The sequence below is a fragment of the Phyllostomus hastatus genome, unplaced genomic scaffold (assembly GCF_019186645.2).
Source record: "Phyllostomus hastatus isolate PE091 unplaced genomic scaffold, TTU_PhHast_1.1 phas_scaffold_193, whole genome shotgun sequence".
Taxonomy (NCBI): domain Eukaryota; kingdom Metazoa; phylum Chordata; class Mammalia; order Chiroptera; family Phyllostomidae; genus Phyllostomus; species Phyllostomus hastatus.
Genome location: NW_025334015.1, coordinates 10,671,637 through 10,690,285, shown reverse-complemented (window position 1 = coordinate 10,690,285; position 18,649 = coordinate 10,671,637). Strand labels below are relative to the sequence as shown.

The 18,649-nt window shown below is 45.7% G+C and overlaps 1 protein-coding gene and 1 long non-coding RNA gene across 4 annotated transcripts in view; one reads left to right on the top strand and one right to left on the bottom strand.

Annotated features, from left to right (window-relative positions):
* The window catches only part of ETS1 (ETS proto-oncogene 1, transcription factor), a 128,195-nt gene that overhangs the window by 62,091 nt on the left and 47,455 nt on the right, over positions 1 to 18,649 (bottom strand). The window contains exon 1 of one of the 2 annotated variants that reach the window (XM_045860175.1): positions 2,049 to 2,518. The exons of the other annotated variant lie outside the window; for it this stretch is intronic. Coding sequence (XP_045716131.1) covers positions 2,049 to 2,130 — 82 coding nt within the window. The 5' untranslated portion in view covers positions 2,131 to 2,518. Of the gene's footprint in view, positions 1 to 2,048; positions 2,519 to 18,649 lie in introns of those variants that run through there. 2 annotated transcript variants of the gene reach the window in all.
* Positions 5,796 to 13,446, top strand: LOC123832501. 2 transcript variants are annotated; one of them, XR_006788080.1, is made up of 3 exons: positions 5,796 to 5,894; positions 10,480 to 10,714; positions 13,227 to 13,446. It is a non-coding gene; the product is annotated as an uncharacterized LOC123832501 (long non-coding RNA). The 2 variants fall into 2 exon arrangements; XR_006788079.1 differs by having other exon boundaries at positions 11,151 to 13,446.

Here is an 18,649-nt window from a genome sequence, read left to right as displayed (position 1 = left end):
AAACACTCAGAATTAAATGAACTAAAACTTGGTTATTCTGTATTCTGTATATGTATTTTCAAGTTTCTTCCTTTCTTTTCCCCAAGACAGTGCCAGAAATCAAATCTCATTACAATGAATGGCAGATTTTCATTACCATGACTGCCCAATTTCTTTAACCAGTTGAAATCGTATTGCAGTGAAGGCCATTTACAAAACCTAACCAGTGACTTGTAAACCTTTTTCTAAAAAGAGAGACAAATTAAGGTGCTTCTTATAATGGCTGTGACCAATGCGGTAGGCCTTACTCTATCCATTTTACAGATGGAAAAACTAAGGTAGTTACATACTCGGGGTTTATTTTTTATCAATAAGCAAAATAACAGCATAATATACTTAAATCCCTAATATTTAACATTTAATTCCCTTCAAAATTGTTTAACTGTTTTTCTGTGACCTAAAACATATGCAACTCTGTTTCATTCCAGCACACAGGACCCACTGTAGGTGTGTGAACTGACATATCTACTCAATATTCCCCCATGACCCAATCTGCGAACACACACCTGAACAAGCTGTTCTGAAGGAAGAGACCTGTTAGCTGAGTTTGTATCTCTGCTAAGAACTACCCTGTCACTTCTCGTATACATGGTTTGAATCAGCTGTGACTAAAGAACTTAATTCTGGCTTCTTCGAACACCCTAAATGAAACCGTCTTCGCAACATCATTTTTGAATTGCAGCTTTAAGTGCCGACAGTGTGCCTAAGGCCCTAAATGATCTCAGCATCGCTCTGACCATCCTTCGTCATCCCTGTGACAACAAACAAGCGCCAGCCTTCTTTGTGCGCTTCCCAGTGATCAATACTGGGGTTGAGCGTTAGGCAGTCCAAGAGCAGAGGACATGCCATGTCTTCATTAACATTTCTGGGGGATCTCCAAATGACAAAACAGAGGCTTGGCTTGGGTTGAAACTTGAAGCAAATTCAGAAAGAGTTCAAATAAGCAACTCACTATGGCAGAGGCATTAAGTGTGTAAGCAAGCCACCGGAGCAGCAGCAGCAGCAGCTCAACGCATTGATCAGCTGATACACAGCAGCACGTTACTGCAGTTAATTATTCTCCAGAAAGCATCACCTTTCCTCTGTATCCTTCTACATAGCTTTACCTCCAGAATCACTAATCTCCAAGGATAGCTGGCAGTTCCTTAACCTAAAAGAAATCATCTTTTCTTCTTAAACTGCATTTACTCCATGAATAATGGAGTGTCAGACTCCATTAAACTGTTTAGCACCAAAAATCGTGCCTAGGACAAAATGAAATTTCTTTCTTATCCCTTTCTTCCTAAAAAAATCTAAGAGGAGGATAACACCACCCACTTAACCAAAGACGACTCAAAGTCACGATGGGTGTTGGGACGTTTTCCCTCTTCTAACAAATCTTTAGCACCAGAGGGCAAATTTATGGTAGATTAGAAAGATGGATAAAGTGAGTGATCTGCATGAAAAGAATCAGTATGTTCCCTGAAGTTAGGATGTGTGTTTCAATTCTCCTCCCATCTCCTCGTCCTCAGTCCAGAAAAGAGGAGCTAGAAAGCAAGGGGGCATGTGACAGGGAGCTCAGGAAGGCAAGACATTTGAAAATGCCCTTGGGGGCCATCCAGCTAGACACCTTTTCCCCTCTTACTGCTCAGGGCCCCCCATCAGGTCCATTTCTGGGGGACACGGAGTCAGGGGATTGATATCTTCTGCGACAGTGTTCATCCCCCCAACGTTAGGGATAAAGCCAGAGGGTTCTCGCTCATTTGGACAAATAAAGAAACGGGAATGTGGGCGTTGAACATTCTATAAGCTTTTTCCCACTCCTCACAAAACCACAGCTGTGAAAATAAATACCACTCCCCAAACAAGGGTCTCAGGCCACCAACAGTCCTCCTCTTCCTCTCTCCAGTTGCCACCAGCATCGCCCCGCAGGCAGAAACGCACTGCCTGGAAGGAAATTGAGAGGCAGAGAGAAGCGGAGGAGACCCTGGCCGAGGGCTGGGGTGTGCGCCTCGGCGGTCACCACTCACCCGGGGAGGGGAAAAGCTCCAGATCGACTTTTTCCGTCTTGATCATGGTGAGAGTAGGTTTGAGATCGACGGCCGCCTTCATGGTGCCAGGAGTAGGGGACAGACAGGATGATGGCAAGTTTGCTGTTATTCTTGTTTGTCTTTTTAATGGGGATTTGTAACAGGGGAAAGGGGACGGGAGCAATCCGATTTTCTTCCCTAAAAATCTCAAATTCTCGCCACCTTTCCCCCGCGCCCAGAAGGTGCGCGCCCAGCACTCTCTAGCGAAGTTGGCACTTTGCGGGAAAGTCCGCACTCCGGGTCCCAGGCTCGCCTGTGCCGCGGCGCTCCCTCCTCGCCGGTGCCCGCTCCCTCCTCTCGGCCGCCGGCTGCCTCAGCTCGTCCCCGTTCCCTGGAGCCCTCCCTCCCGCGCGCGCTCTTCCCTCCTCTTTAGGGCGTTTCTCTCTGAGCGCAGCTAGGCGCTGGGTTTGCGCCTCTTTCCCCACTGCCCGCCTCACCCACTCCCCCAACCTCATCCCCCCCCCCCCACCCCTACCCCGCCCCACCAGGACCTCCGCAGGGGGGGGAGGGCGGGGCCGTGGGAGGGGCGGGGCGGGGCGGCTGGCGGCTGGCAGGACCGCGGCCAATTGCTAGCTGCCGCCCAAAGCGAAAGAAAGGTGGGCGGAGCCCCCGGCGCCTCTCCGGCTCCCCAGGACCCTGCTGAAAGGCCACGGAGTAGTAGGCATGGAACGGTGTGCTCGGCCGGTGGTGTCCCGGGCACGAAGGCGCAGGGCCGCGGGGAGGGGGCTGCGTGTGGAACCTCCTCTACCACTTTGGAAAAGTCCCCCTGATTCTCCACGCATTCTTGAGGGATTGGTCATCCGCTCAGGCCCTCTCCCGGTAGCAGCATAGTTTTCTAAGTGCGTGTGCATCATTCATTCACAAAGACTGACACACAGGACGTGAGGCATGCCAGGAAGGGGTTATGCGTGCAAGCAGGCGTAGAACACTCGCGAGCCAGTGTCCTCAGGGGGCTTTAGGGAGACTGGACTCCAACCCGTGAGTCAGGAATCAGTCGGGACAGTGTTTCTGGAGACACTTTCAGAATCCACCAGAGCAATCAAGAATAGATGGACCTGCCCTTGATAAGCATCAAGCCCAAGGCAGCCTACCGGAGACCCCAAACACAGAGGCCCAAATTCTGCTACAGGAGATTGGGCGAGTCCAGAACAGCCCAGGCTAAAATCAGTCTTGGGCTTCCAGGAGCTTCAGTTTTCCCCACAGCAGTGCTGGTGCAGAAGGGGGAAGCTATTGTTCCATCCCTCTGATTATCTCACCATTGGCCAAAGTTTTGTCCTTCCTTTTCACAGACTCTCCTCTCTTGGATGAAACTGACTGCTACCTCTATTAGATGAAACTACCACCACTCCCACCCCCAAAAAGGGATGCAGAGGCTCTGTGGCTTTGAATTTCTGGAGTACACCATCCATGACAGAACAACAGCACACAGCCCCTGTTCCATTTGGGAACTGCAGACACTCCAGACACCACACAGGATCCTGAATAATTAATGACCTGCCACTGATGCACTGGTTATCATAAGTGGAGAGAGCTGGTCTTAATTAACACAATCAGTAGATAGAGAAGCACATACCTCTACTCATATGTGTAGCTAGGACCAGACATTGAGTTCTACCTTTGAGTAACTGGAAGAATAAATATAAATTTTTCTGAACAACCTCGGAGAAAGCTATTTTAATAGATATTTTTTTCCCAATTTCTAAGTATATGTTACGCTGAACTCCCACACATGCCTGTAACTGTAACCTCTGCCTCGGATAAATTGTAACACACCTGCTTACCTTCATCTAATCCCAGTTTAGTCTCCCTGAAGCATTCTAACTTGCAGGCTTTCCCCAACAAATGAAGGAAGGCACCAGGAATAGAAAGTATAATAAATCTTGAACTTCTGGTTCAAACTTCAAATCATGCCCCTCCTTCAGTAACCAGAGGAAACTGCATGTATGGGATCATCCTAATTTTTGAAGGATTGTTGTCATCCAGCTGTGTTTCCAAAAGGTATGAGAAAACAATGCTGGCCCCCAGATGACAAGAACAGACATTTCTGATCCTGGGAAAAGCTGGGGGAAACAGCTGATGAATGAATTGTGCATTCACACATCCAAATGAGCCGCAAAGAAAAGAAATCTCAAGCCAATCCTGCCTTACCCACTAGGAATACATTAGCAGAAGAACTGAGCAAATCAAGTGATGCTTTGAGAAATTTTGTTTCATTGATGTTGTTTTAAGAAGATGATGGGTTTTGTTTTCATTCAAGTACGAGGACTTCTCTGTTTTCAAAAGCTTCCTCGGAACAAGTCCTTTCTCTCTTCCCCAGTTGGCTTCACAGCTTTCTTTTCCAGGCTAGCCCGCACAAGGCTTCTAATGACAACCCCCCACCCCAAAATGAAACACTGAAAGAACCCTCCCTGATTAACTATAAACACTTTCCACTCTAGCAGTGGGGGATTCGTTCCTTCAGTTCTTCAACAGTGGCAACTCATCGTGACAGTCACCCTTCTCTAACCCAGCAGTACTGAAGCACAGAAATTCAAACCGTGTGACGGTCGCAGCCAAGGAACGGGATTGGCAACGTGGCAAGGTTGGGGACGTAGCCAGGAGCCCTCCCAGAAAGTTCCACCAAGATGAGCTAATCATGAGTATAGACGTTATCAAAAGTTATCCTTTGACCTTCTGGCTGAAACCTCCCTTAGGACAAGATGCACTGAAATGGACAAGTTCAAATATTGCAAGTGTCCACCTGATCAATCAGTTTTGATCAATGAAAATTTTGTTCTCTTTAGGACACAAGTAGATTTTCCTAAATGTTCTTCTGGACTTTAGACGCCATTTCTGTCTTACCATATCTTAAAAGTAATGCCTACCCTGGTGCCTGACACATGGCAGATGGTCCATAAATTGTGTCGAATGATGAGCCATCAACTTCTTGGTTACGTAGACTTCTACTCTGCCACCAACTCTTTCGAAGTCAAAGATCAAGTGAGTCTGACATGCTCTGGTTTATGGAGATGAACTAAAATGTGTCAGTGACTCTGACGTCGGTCTGCCCTGTTTCTGGCGTGGCAGAGCAGAACCTCTAATTCCCCAGCCCTCCTGTCACTCCTGTTCATTTGTGCCTCAGTTTCCCCACCAGCAAAACAAGATCATCTGAGCCTTGCCTTCCACTTGGCAAGCTGTTCCTAGGTTATATCTGATGTTTAAGGCATGCAAGGAAAATCTACCAAGGACATACTTCTTAGCGTTTTTTGTAATGTGGAATTCTGTTCCTCCCAACCTTGGGAGAAAACAGAACTGTATTGTTAAGCATTCCTTAAGCCTGGGGAATTACATCCAGCAAGTGTTGAGGCTTCTTAAACCAGGAACATCCTGTCAGTAAGGATCAAAAAAATAAAGGCTGCAGAAGTTGAGGGACAGGGGTGTGGAACTGGACTTACTGTATAAAGAAAATAGTCCCATTTTTTATAAGAATCTCCTGGGGTATGCAAATAAATAAACAAACAAACGTTCTCAGTCGCATTCCTCCCTCAACTCCACCCCAACTTCAATAAAAACTAAATATTGAAATACACCTGATTTCAAAGTCGCGGAAGACAGACTCTTCCTCTCCCGAAGCATGCTAGAATAAGGTGTCTATTTCCTGAATTTTGATCTTCGACGAACCGAAGGACCTCTGAGTTCCGAGCGAGCACAGGCTTTGTTAGAGGTGAAGTACAAAACCATTCAGACCACTAACGGCTGGTCCCGAACAGGCTGATGACTCACAGATGTTAATTTACTGGTTTGAAGGTAAGATTTCTTTTTAAAATGAAGAAAAACTCCTCAATTAACAACCTGTCTGAGTTTGTGGCTGTTTTTCTTTGAGAAAAGGCAAGTCTCGTCACAGAAACCGGCTTCTGAAGCTGAACTCTGAAGCCGAGGTTTCTCTGTGATAAGCTGGGCGATTAGAAAACGCAGGGAGCAGAGCATGCCTTGCAGCTTCCGTCCCCCATTATCAAGCAGCCGTAAAATGGAAAATCGGAGAGTGCAAGAAAAATGAAAATACGGCTCTTAATTGAACTCTGATGTCAAAAGGCCTTAAGGTCAATTCAGGAACCCAAGTGGGGGGCTCCTACGGTACTGTCACTGAATGCAGGCCGGCTCTGTGACCTCACCAAAGCCAGTTAACCTTTCTTGTGTCATAACCTCATCTCTGTTTCAGGGAGTAAAATCACCCCTGGCTCTCCCTACCATGTAATAATACAGACTCATTAGCTATTGTTTAGATGGTACAATAAACAATGAGCAAGAAGGGGAGCGGCAGTCAGGAGGGAAGCAGGAGGAGGGACTGGGGGGGGCAGGGAGCGAGGTGGGGGAGGGCAGAGGACTTGGGGCCTATTTGCCTGGGGAAAGCTCTCCATAATAAAACCAAGATGAAAGTGAGCAGCGTGGGCTATGGAGTAAGGCTCTGGTTCAAATTCTTGCTCTACCAACTAACCCGCTGAATCACTACACATAAGTCACACAGTCCTGAACCTCAGCTCCTCCATGTGTCAAGTAGGGATAATAATAGCACCCACCTTTTAGGGTGGTTTGGAAGATTAAATGAGAAAAATGCATACAAAGAAATTAGCACAGTGTCCAGGTCAGAAAGAGTGCTCGATTAATGTTAAATCATTGTTACTGTCGTTAAGATCCAGTACAAGGTAGAATATTGGAGAAATCACATTCTGTCTTTCTGTGATCATCCCCTTTGCAGAGCAGGTGGACCCTCTATTTACCTGAGCTGTCTCCAGGCAGAGATCGGGAGGATGCCCATGTCGAATCTAAAAATATCCCCAAGCCTCCTCCCTTAGCTCCTGATTTGAGAAGTCACCCAGTTTTGGTATCAGTTGGGAAACTCCAGCACTACCTGATTGGAAGAGAAAACTGTGCACTTGTATTTGTTTTAAGAGCCACAGGAAAGCTGTGGTTCCAATGCAGAAGGAAGATCATGTGTGGTGGCTCTTTGGAGACAAAACCTAGGTCTTGGCTTTGTCATGTGTTAGAATTAGATGAGTCTCTTAGAGAGAGAGACAAGTCCAGCCCTCCCATTTACCAGAGGGGTTGGAAAACGAATTTGAGAGAGTAAGTCAGTCATTCTGCCCAAGGCCACACAGCCTGAAAAAGGCAGCGTCAGGACTAGAAGGGGACCCCATTATTGAAGTTCTCCTTTGGCAGCTCCTTACATTTACAGATGGCGCTTTTGCTGTGGAAGCCACTGCCATTCAGCGTGGTCTGTTGCCGGACACCCCCTGAGACACGAAGCAGGGTACAAGGTACACAGGAACAGATAGATGATCAGAGAATTTCTAGGAATCTAATCATCTCTTCACTGAATGTGTTGGCTTGGGGCAAGTACATTACAGGATAACCACACTATCATTCCCTGTGCAAGACAGTTTGGCATGGGCTGTAAGGAGAAAAGGGGTCTGGGTTTGCTCCATCGCCGTCTGCAGTTTCTTTAGACTGTAATTATGAGCCATTCAGCTGCATCTGCAGCCCCAACAATGTGGGATGGATTGGCCCCATCCACAGACCAGGAGACATTTTAAAATCCACAGTTTAGACATCACGTATTCCGCTTGCAGAAAATCTGACCCCAATCACACAGAAAGAGGCGGGCAGCTGCCAGGCAAGGCTACAGGGTCCTCAGGCTTCCCCCACACCCGGAGTGGCAGCCTGAGCATGTTTCCCAGGAATGTGGCTCCCTCCCAGGCAAGGATAATGCAGAAGGCCCGCTGCCCTGTGAGCCTTTGGGGATCATGTAATTTGGATTCCAATTTAAGTTGTCCTAAATTGGCCTCCTGGGGAGGTGGAGGGATGATGGTATTAGCAGAGATGGCGGGAGAACCAGTGTTCTTTAATAACATGGCAGAGGAAGAAAACCAGGCTCCTAGCAAGGTGCTCGGTGCCCCTGAGAGCAGGCTCCTGGCCCCTCCCCAGGATGCGGGTGGTTCCATCTGCTGGGAGGCGAAGGCCCCCCTCTGATCTCACCCTGCTCTGCTCTTGGTTACAAAGACAACATCAGACTTCAAAACAGATGTTCTCTGCAGTTGTGGTCTGCATCTCAAATTAAGATAATTTTATTGTGGAATCTTCCCCCCTTCTCCTCCCTCTTTCATTTTGAAATGCCAAGTCAATTGCCCCAAAGGACTAGCATTTACCACCCTCGAGATGAAGGAGCAGAGACGGGGTGGAGAATTTCTTCACCCTGTCCTTCATACTGGAAGCCAGACAGAGGAAGCAGATAATACCAGAGGAAGAATACCCCAGACAGGAAATGGGATGATGGTATTGGCAGAAGCAGTAGCAGGAACCTCCCTTGGGAACAGTGGAAGGATAAGCTGGGGGCCAGAAGGAAGGGGAGGATGGGACATGAGGAGGTAGAGTCACAGCAATCCATGTCTTTATCGTTCTAAGACCTAAAACCCCAAGATCCCAAAAATGAAGATAAAGCCTGGTGATATATCTGGTGGTTCAGAGCCAGCTTCACTGCCCTGCATGGCCAGTAGTAACGGAACAACAGTAAAATAAATCAATAGGGGGCTTCAGTCCCAAGCAGTTGCAAGGGACGCAGAGTAGAATGGAAGTGACAGGGTCTCAGCAGGTCACAGAAGATGCAAACGAAGGTCAAACCAAAAATCGACACTGAACACAGAGGCTCTTTCTCAGTGTTTTCCCCACGTGAACATTTGCTGTATGCAAAGAATTTCCCTTCCCATCCCCTCAAGGTACCGCTTTTGTGCTCAGCAGCCTGTGCACCCCCCTGGTGCCTATTTGAACATGCACGCTGCCTCCCACGCTGCCTCGGGGCAGGGACCGGTTTCAGTCCTCCTTGTAACCTAGGTGCCCAGCTTGAGACAGGGCTGCTCAGTAAACTATGCTGCTTATCTAATTAAAGAACAGATAACCTCCTAGCATCCCAGAGACAGATCTTTCACTCAGATATCTTACAGTTTTTGTGAGACTTAAATTTCCTCAAAGTTTAAGACTAAAAAGATAACCAAGTGACTCTTTTCCAACTGAAAGGTCTTTATAAACTATTTTTTCTCATCTCCTTGCATCGTCTGCTGCCCAGCCCCTTAAAGGAAAATGTTGCCTAAGGTCACCTCAGTTGCTACATTTTTCATCTGAGTATATTTGGGCACAGCTGTTCGTGAAAATGGCATTCAGCCCACCACAAAGCAAACTGCTTGTTTTGTTGTTGACCTGAACTTCCCTGTAGCTCGCTGTTCGTAGTCTCAGACTGCTGCTCAGAAACAGCCTTCAGAGATTTCTGAACTTTAAGTTGAATCTTTTATTGCACTGATTATCATGAAGATAAGATGCACTCACTATATTCATTATTTGTAAAGATAAGAGAATGCACGAAGTGGACCCAATTTTCCCCATGAATAGATTGTTAGACACTTTATGGGGAGCCCCATGCCTGTTAGAATTCCCCTCCACCTTCTCAAATTTACTATAAGTGGTCAGGTCCCCAGAAGCATTGCACTGTTAGAATCCTTTGGCCACACTGTCACATCCCCTACGGTAAGGAAGGGGACAGGCTGAAAGTGGGAATGGGGGCAGGAAGGGGAGGGTGAGTCAGCCAAGCCCCTCCCACCTCGCAGGTGGTGCAGAGGCACAGAAGGCCTGAAGTCTCTTGCTGGCTGGTCTGTGGTTGCCTTCTCCTCTCCACACTTAAGTGGTTATATCTGCTAATGAGCAATAGAGATGTGTCAACGGGAAAGCAGACTGATCTTAAACCATAAAAACCAAAGACAACGGGTTTGGTTGGGACCCACTGCTGCCCCTGAGCTGTGCTGGGTGGGGATCAGGAGCACACGTTCTTTGGCATCACTTCCTTCGAATCCGGGTTCATATAAGAGGCCCAAGGAAGCATGGAATGTCTCACACTGAGAATATCTCGCTAGCCAGTAAAACCAGCGTTCTCTGAGTCCATCATCGCATTCATCTAGAACATCTCACGCAGGAATCTGTTTCCATCTTTCCATTAGCATTATTCACTGCACAACATTATTGGGGTCTAAAGACCTCATGTAAATCCTCCCTTTGCCCCTGCTGAATCTAGTAACAAAGGCAGTGCAATGCAGAGCTTTTCTTAAATTCTCTTGCTGTTACAGATCTGAAAAATGTGCCCAGAATCTGAGTGCCGTTCCATGAACATGCAGGAAGGTAAACCCATAAAAAAACAACAACTCTAGGGCATCCAGCGTAATGATTCATATTTAGAATTTACTGAGCACCAACTGTGTCGCTGATAGGAAGTTGACAGTTGAAAAACAACCTCAAGAAGGGATATGTCAACTTCTCTGGGATTACAGCTCACATTTAATTCTCTGCTCTTAAGGGCCAAGAAGAGACGGAGCCTCCTTTAATTTACAGGAAGCCAGCTGCGCTCACTCGGCCCCTTGCATCACCCTTGTGACGGAGGCGGAATGCAGCACGTGGTCCGGCGATGATGCATGAGGTGGAACAGACCCCAGCGCACGTCTCGTCTATCTAGATGGGCTCCCATACAATAAAATCCTTTCTTCCTTCGAGTTGGTGAAGAGGGGAGACGCACACTCGACCATGTGTAACATGTAAGGAGGCGCCATTTAATCAGTCAGGCCTGGGAAGCACTTTCAAGCATTCAGCACTCGAAATCATAAGTAATTATAGGTAACGTGGGGAATGAGGAAAGTAGAAAATATAGAAGTTCCTTCTTTGTGGAAGTGTGTTTCACCAGATTGATCAGAAACACGTGTTTTCCCCAGACTGGGAACCCATCCTGAAAGACTTCATCACCAAAAGACCTTGGGTGGGAAGTGCCACTAGGGACCCTTTGGGGAGGGGAGAGGAGGGACGGGGAAGGCGCAGCTGGGTGGGGAGCTGGCCGCAGACTGTGGGAGGAAAACATACTCCGCAGACAGCTCTCTTGGGGAAGGTTCCCAGAAGACATCCCTTTCCAGGAATGAAAAATTCTAAATAATGCAGAGAATTGTTAAACATCAAAAAGATGATGGACTTTTCTTTCAGGGAATTCCGTAACATTGAGAGAGACCAGATGGCTGGCAGCAGCCAGTCCAGATCCAGGAAAGGCCCAGCCTCCTCATACCTTCCTCATTTTCAGTGAGCTAACATGTTCTCTTGTGGATGCTATTGTTTTTTTAATTGAACTGAATTGACTATATTGTGGAGGTAAGGAGACACTTCCAAATACATATCCATGTTTGCAAATAGCCTATATAAAGACCTGCAGTTTCTTGCCAAACGAGGCCTTGGTTTCCTGGCTGCAGCGAATGCACTGCGGAGGCAATTGCAGGCGACTGGGAAAGAGCACAGGCTCCGGCAGAAGACAGACAGCAGTTTGGGTCTGATCCTGGCCATTCTCCAGCCATCAGTCCTTCGGCCTCTGAAAGCCACAGTTTCTTCACCTGTGGCATGGAGCCGAGCACAGTGCCCAGGTCACAGAGTCTAACTGAACATGGATCGAATAGGTGTCATGTGACTCATACTGTGTTGGATACAGAGGGTGCACTCAACAACACTTCACTGCTGTTTTTAATTTGAAAACCTAAGTGTGACTTTGGATGTAGTGAGTATAAGACTGTTGTGGAAGTTCACTCAAACTGTGGCACATAGTGTTCTCCAAAGATATTAGGACACGGTGGCCCCTCTTGGTGTGTGCTATTAAAATCATGACATAAAGATAAAGATAATTTTAGGTCTGAGTCTGCAAACTGCACAAATCCTGACACCAAGCCTCTTGGGTGGAAGGGGATTGGTTCCTACTGTATAGATGTGAAATGTGGTTGTGGAAGTTCTAATCGTGTGTTCACAGCTACATTATACATTAGCAACAAATAGAAACATATGTACCCTCTAGGATTCCTTCCAATGTTGGATTCTTTCCACTCTGGGTTGCAGGTTTGGTACCTATTCAGCGATTTTGTACCACCTGAGCAAAACAAGATCTTCCACAAACAGCCTCGCCAGTTGGCTTTCAAGCTGGTCAGCCATTTAGCAGAATCTTCTACACTGTCCAGCACACGCCCTATACCATGCTCTGAGGCCGGCTCCAAACCAGCACCCGTTAGGCAGTACACCACTGCACTGTCTTCATGCAAGTCTTTTACTGTATGACCCCACCTCACACTTTCCTTACCTAACTCCTTTCCTAACAGCCAAAAGTTTTCTAACAGCTTAAGTTGTGCTGTAAACCTGCACCTCTAACCACCCCTAGTTGGGCCATACACGTGCGTTTAGTTCCAGGATGTTGGACCCACATAGCACTCCCTCTGAGCTTGGACTTGTTACCCAGAATTCAGATGAAGTGTTTTACTCATCTTGCTGAGTAAAGATGAGTAAAACTTGCTGGTGGCAACTGCCTATGCTGACCAGTTGCCCAAAGAACCCAGGGAAAGGTATTCTCATGGCCACTTCAGCCACCCATCAGCCATCGGCACATCATTGCTCGTCTGTTGCCCTCTCACAACACAGATTTCACTATTGAGCGGCCATCAGCTACATAATTTGTCTGCTGGCACTACCGGTGCCTGGCGCCGAGCCATCAAAGCTGGCAGCATGGAATATATGTGGTCTTCACACTGGTTGCTTGTTCCGTTTTGGCGAGATTAACACCATATCATTGGGAAAGTGAACTTAATTGGTTTTCTGGGAGTACTTAGTTAAGTCACCCCGCCTCAGCTCCAAGTTGATTAAAGTGTAGCTTTGCCCTTTCCAACAAGCGTAGCAAATAAATGGTGGGGAAATACTCCAAAATGCACATGGCCGGGTCCTCTCATTCTTTCTTTTTTTTTCCTAGTGACTTTGGGGAGGTTTGGGCACTGATCCTGCACACACAATACTGTTCTTGTTCTTCTTTTCTCTACAGAGCAGCCTTGAATAGCTCTGTCTAAAAGTATAAGCAGGGGCAGCCCTAGGCTCCAAGAGATCAGAGCCCTCATGCTGGGCCAGAACAAAGACCCTGCTTTTCCCCAACAATTAGCCCTGCAAAGAAGGACATCTATCTCCCTCTATTAAAACCACCACGTGCCTTCAAGTCAGCCCATTGTAAAGCTAATTAAATAACACGCCTCTCTCCCCATGCAGGTCTCCTGATTAGCTTTCCTCTCTGCAAAACCTCTGCAAAGCTCCTAGAGATAGACAAGCCAGTGCTCCACTTCTTACAAGCTCCCCCATCGGCCTTTGAAAAGCCATCTTCTCCATGGTATTTCCTTGGTTCATGCTGCATATTCATCTCTAGCTCAGACCTAGAGTTACCTCCAGCTTCATGGAATAGTATGAAATTTCTTATTTTTAAAAATAAATGATTTGGGAAAGAAAAGTTTCTGCCACCGTGTAAAAATCTCTGGTGTGGATCTGCCAGCATCACAGTTTGAAAGTGCTGCTCTCCCCACCGGTGGGGAGCATTTATGGAGGACTTACACCCGAAGTCTCAGAGCCTGGGGAAGACGCAGCCAGGGCAGCCACAGGCAGGTCTCCACTCAGGTCGTAGTCCTCAGACCTGTGTCAAAGAGAAGGTTCCTCGGAGAAAGATCAGAGAGGAAGGCGGAAATAAGAGGACACATTGTGGCCACAATTTTTTTAAAAAGCAAGTTGTAGAAATAAATTCCTCCAAAGACTTCTTCTTGCTAACCAGATACAATCCAACTGTAGCCTGAAAGGCCAAAACTGGCCCCTGCCCACCATTGAAGTACATGTCACTTCTTTCCCTCAAAGGGACCCTGCATCCCAATGACCTGGGATGTGTTCGAGTCCTCTGAATACACCCTGCAGCTTCACCCTTGCATGCACTGTCCCTTTCTGGAAAGCCCTGGTCCACCTGTCCGGCTCATCTGTCAGAACACAGCTGCAAACACCACCCCCGTCCCCACAAAGGCTTCCAGGCCCTTCCTGGACACAGTCCTGTACGTCCTCCTCTGTGTTCTCAGGGCAAATTGCTTCCAATCGGCACATTCAGGCTCTGGCCGAGCACTCACTACATGGCCGAAAAGCAACTCGGCCTTCCAGGGTGGGGCCCATATTCTATCTAAGCTTCCATTTCCAGCTTAAAACCCAGTAGCAACCATAGTAACAAAGTAGCTGCTTAATCAATGTTGAAAGACTAGATAATGGAATAAATGAATGAGTGAATGAAATAATGAATAAAAGGATGAATGAATGAATGAATGAATGAATAAAATGACCATTCGAGATTCCACGGGATTGGAAATAGTAGAAACAGGCCTACTGCCAGCTCCTCTACGGATGGCCTGTGCACTAGGAAAACAATATTAACATTTTAAGACACAGTTCTCTCTACTTGAAATTATCCAGTCTCATGTACATCTACACACACACATACACACACACTTTTTAGATACAATATTTTTTAATAATAAAATTGAAGGAGACACAGCCAGCCATTTTCTAAATCTTTTTAATAGCTCAAGAGCTTAACTTTTCAAACCAACTCCAGTCTTTGAGGCTTCTAGCTCATTTAATTTTTAGACCCCACAAACCTTTCCTTCCAAATGTTCTTATGAAGACTCACTAATTTGCTTGGATGCCCTATGCAGATGAGGGATGACTAAATTATAAAGAAATCCCATACAGTTTAAATGTTCCATGAAATGGTCATGGGCCTCAAAATTAGCATTAAAAACATTAACGCACTTGGCAAAACAGAATTTGAACTCTGCCAAAGCCCCAAACATTTAAACACAACCAAAGTCATTGAATGATTCCAATTCTTAAATCACAAAGCCTTGTAGCAAAAATCACTGCCTAAGGATCCTTGTATAAATTTACTTCTACATAGGATGACATTTTGGATCAGTGCTTTGCTTGTTATTTTACCACCACAATCTCAATTTTAATAAGATGTGTTTTGCTAATATTTGAGGATGCCTTCCATGTAGAGAGAGAAATCGAAGCGCAAACACACAGAGGAGATTCCGTGGTTGTGCGGTAGCCATCACAGTAATAAGTAATCGCCTCACCAAAAGCACTCGTAACTCCAACCTGAGCCCAAGGGAGCAAACACTGCCGTTCCCTGGGTGGGCAACTCTGCTCCTGCAGGCCCCCTACTGCTGAAGCGGAATGCTCACTATCAAATGATCAGAGAGGGTTGAAGGCTGTAAAATTAAACTTGGGCTAGCAAGAAGCTCTTTATTACTCGCCTTTACCGTAGTGCACCTCCATTTTTAACATCTTGCCTTAAGGCAGACTCACCCAAGACCTCTGATGAATGAAGGCACATAGAGCTGAATTGTATGTAGAACCGTCTCCACATGATACCCCTTGGTATGAATACAAAGCAGCCATTGAGCACTGAGCATGTAAAAACCACACCTGTTAATTCATCAAGGACAGGTCAAATAAACTACATGGCAGGAATACTGTTTACAAAAAGATAAATAGAGAACATGGTAGAAAGAGAAGAATGATTGGAAATGACTATGAGTGTGAATGCCATATTAATCAAGTAGAAATATGAGATGCATATAATCAATGCATTTTAATCAAAGAACATAAGGTAAAAATCATGTATTGTAAACGTGAGTACTGTCATGGAGATATTGGGTAAAAGAATTACGTACCCTGGGTAAACACAATGTTATGAAGGTCTTAGAAAACAGCCTACTTTACATGGGATAGAAATAGCTGCTTTCTAAAACCAGCTGAGATTTTGAGCAATACCAAAAGGCGTAATGTAGACAAATCAAGACACACAGGAACCATCTCGTTAAAGAGAGGAAGGGACGGGAACTGACTATACAGAGCAGCGTGTGGATAGTTCATGTCAATACGTTCCAGTTAGCAGGTTATTTGAGTAATGACTTCAGGGTAACCTGGCTGTGTAACCCTGCGAATGGGATTCCTTAGAAGAGTAATTAAGAGCCATCCATTACATGCTATCTTCATAGGGTTTGGGTCATTTTATTTTTTTTACTTCATTTTATTTCATTTTTTTTAATTATAGTTTACAATTCATTATTATTCTCTATTAGTTTCAGGTGTACAGCATAGTGGTTAGACAATCCTATACCTTACAGCATCCATCTGGCACCATGCAAGGTTGTTACAATATTATTGACTATTTTCTGTGCTGTACTCTACATCCCCGTGACTATTCTGTAACCGCCAATTTGTACTTCTTCATCCCTTTACCTCTTTCACCCAGTAGCCCACACCCTCTGTCCCCAGGCAACCAACAGTCTTTTCTCTAAGTTGTCAATGAGTCTGTCTGTTTTGTTTGTTCACTTAAATTGTCCTTTTGTTCAGGTCATCTTAAGTCCTTTAGGTGTCAAAGCTCAGAAGTAGATGTGAGTGAGCACCGCTCCTTTCCTCTGACTGAAATAACTGCATGAGTTCCCTTGTCTGGTCCTGAAGGTCACAGAGTGCTTCCATCAGCATCAGTTCCCAGCACCTCTGAGGAATGTCGAAGAAGAGGGCAGCTGGCAGCCCCCAGCCCCCAGCCCCCAGCCCGCAGTGTCCGTCCAGGGTGGAGACTCTCCAGGGCTTTGCACAACCACATGTGAGTCAGCTGCCCCAAATACTGAAGACACACATTCTCTCAATCCTTTCAAATCATTCCTAGGTCCCAGATAACCCTCACCTGCCACTAAGGGACCTTTACATGTGGTTCTTCTTCTGCCAAGTCTCTTGTCATCATTTGTTGGGTTTCTCATTAGACCTTTTACCACTTATGTACCATCACCTTCTGAGTCATTGTTTCCCCACCAAGAAAGTGTGTGTAGCAGAAGACAGAGGGAAGGCATGGTGTCACAAAAAGATGATCAATGCATTAACTCTAACCCATCGCCACTCAAAATAGGCAATAATGAGTGAAGCTGCCAGTGGGAGGTGGATACTGCAGGGTCCCAAGTGTTGTGTCTGCCTGAGCTCAAGGGAGAACCAGAGAAGGAGAGAGAGAAATCAGGGTCGGGAATTAAGGGAAAGGGGAGGAAGGACTCCGCTCCCTTCCCATGGGAACTGGGGGGCGAGGGAAACTGACACGAAGTGCACCCCTGCACTCGGAGGGTCAGTGCCTGCCACACATCTCCTCACAGCTGCAGCGGGAAAATGCTGGGAAGCATTACAAGCAAAAGCAGCTGGTCACAGAACACAGATTGCTAATATTTTTCCATTTATATATGTATCCTGGGATGACAGAATAACATGTCCCTGTAGAGACTTCCATACAAGTAGGGCATGGCATTACAAACGCACACACAATACATTCTGGGAAAGGTCTCATTGTTCTAAAGTCACCTATTTCCACATCTCCACCACAGGCCAGGTGAGCACCTGACAGAGGGGGGAAGAGAAAAAGGTGGTCAGAGGATGTGCAGGGTTGACTTGAGTGTCACGTGTAGTGACACCTCCGATATACAAGGTATTCTGCTTCTGTTGGCTTCACAGTAGCTGTTTGTGCCTTTGAGATGCCTGAACTGAATATATTCATTCCATTAAGTGTTTTATTTGTGGCAAACTCTATGCATTCAGGATGTTTTCCAGACAGCTGTTAGTGACCTTCTTTAAAACCCATCAAAGATAAGACAAAAAAAACCCTAAAAAGTAAGTATCGATATTAACATCTGAGACAAACAAACTTGCATTAAATGAGATGGGTACAATTAGTTCATAAAATTTGATGAAATCTTCCTAGGAAAGTCTGCTGACTTTTTTTTTCTTGGAAATAAAACACACTGAAGTAAATTAAAAATTAAATATTGTCTGTTTTGGTTCATTGTAATACTGGGGGGAAGGGGCATGTCCCTATTTAGAGATGAGGAAATTGATAACCATTTAGCATAAGTAGATTTTCAGATTTTGCATTCTTCTCAAATTGCGTACATAATGGCTGTTTTCTATTGCCTTTTCCTGGTTACTATTAGTTCACACAGCTCGCTCAAGGCCCCACACAGGAGTCCAGCTAACCTGGCCTCAAATTCAGAGTCTGCAACTTACTAATGGTGTAGCTTTTGGCAAGGTACTTCAACTATGTAAAGCTCAGCTTACTTGTCTATAAAATGAAGTTACTAGTAACTTATAGGATTTGGGGGTAAAATTTAAATAAGATAATGTGTGTAAAATATTCAACAGTATCTGGTTCAAAATAAAGAATATATGGCAATTTTTGGTGGGGGGGCAGTTCAGAAAAAAAAAAATCACATGTCAAACCAGATTTGGAACTCAGGTATCCTCAACTCACTAAGCTCACCCACTACACATCAGAAACTTCTCATTTACCACAGTGAGCAATGTTGAAGAACCACTCAAAACAAATGATTATTTATGCCATAGATTAAGAAGGCAGTTTGTAAACATAGGTGCCCTAAGTATTTACAAATCTCTGTCTACAAGAGTGTCAAAACAGTAAGGAAAGAAGAACCTTTTTAACAAATGGTGCTGGGACAAGATACACATATGCAAAGGAAAGAAACTAGACCCCTTCCCGCTATGCACAAAAATTAGCTCTAAGTGGGTCATAGACCTACATGTAAGAGATAAAGATATAAAACTCT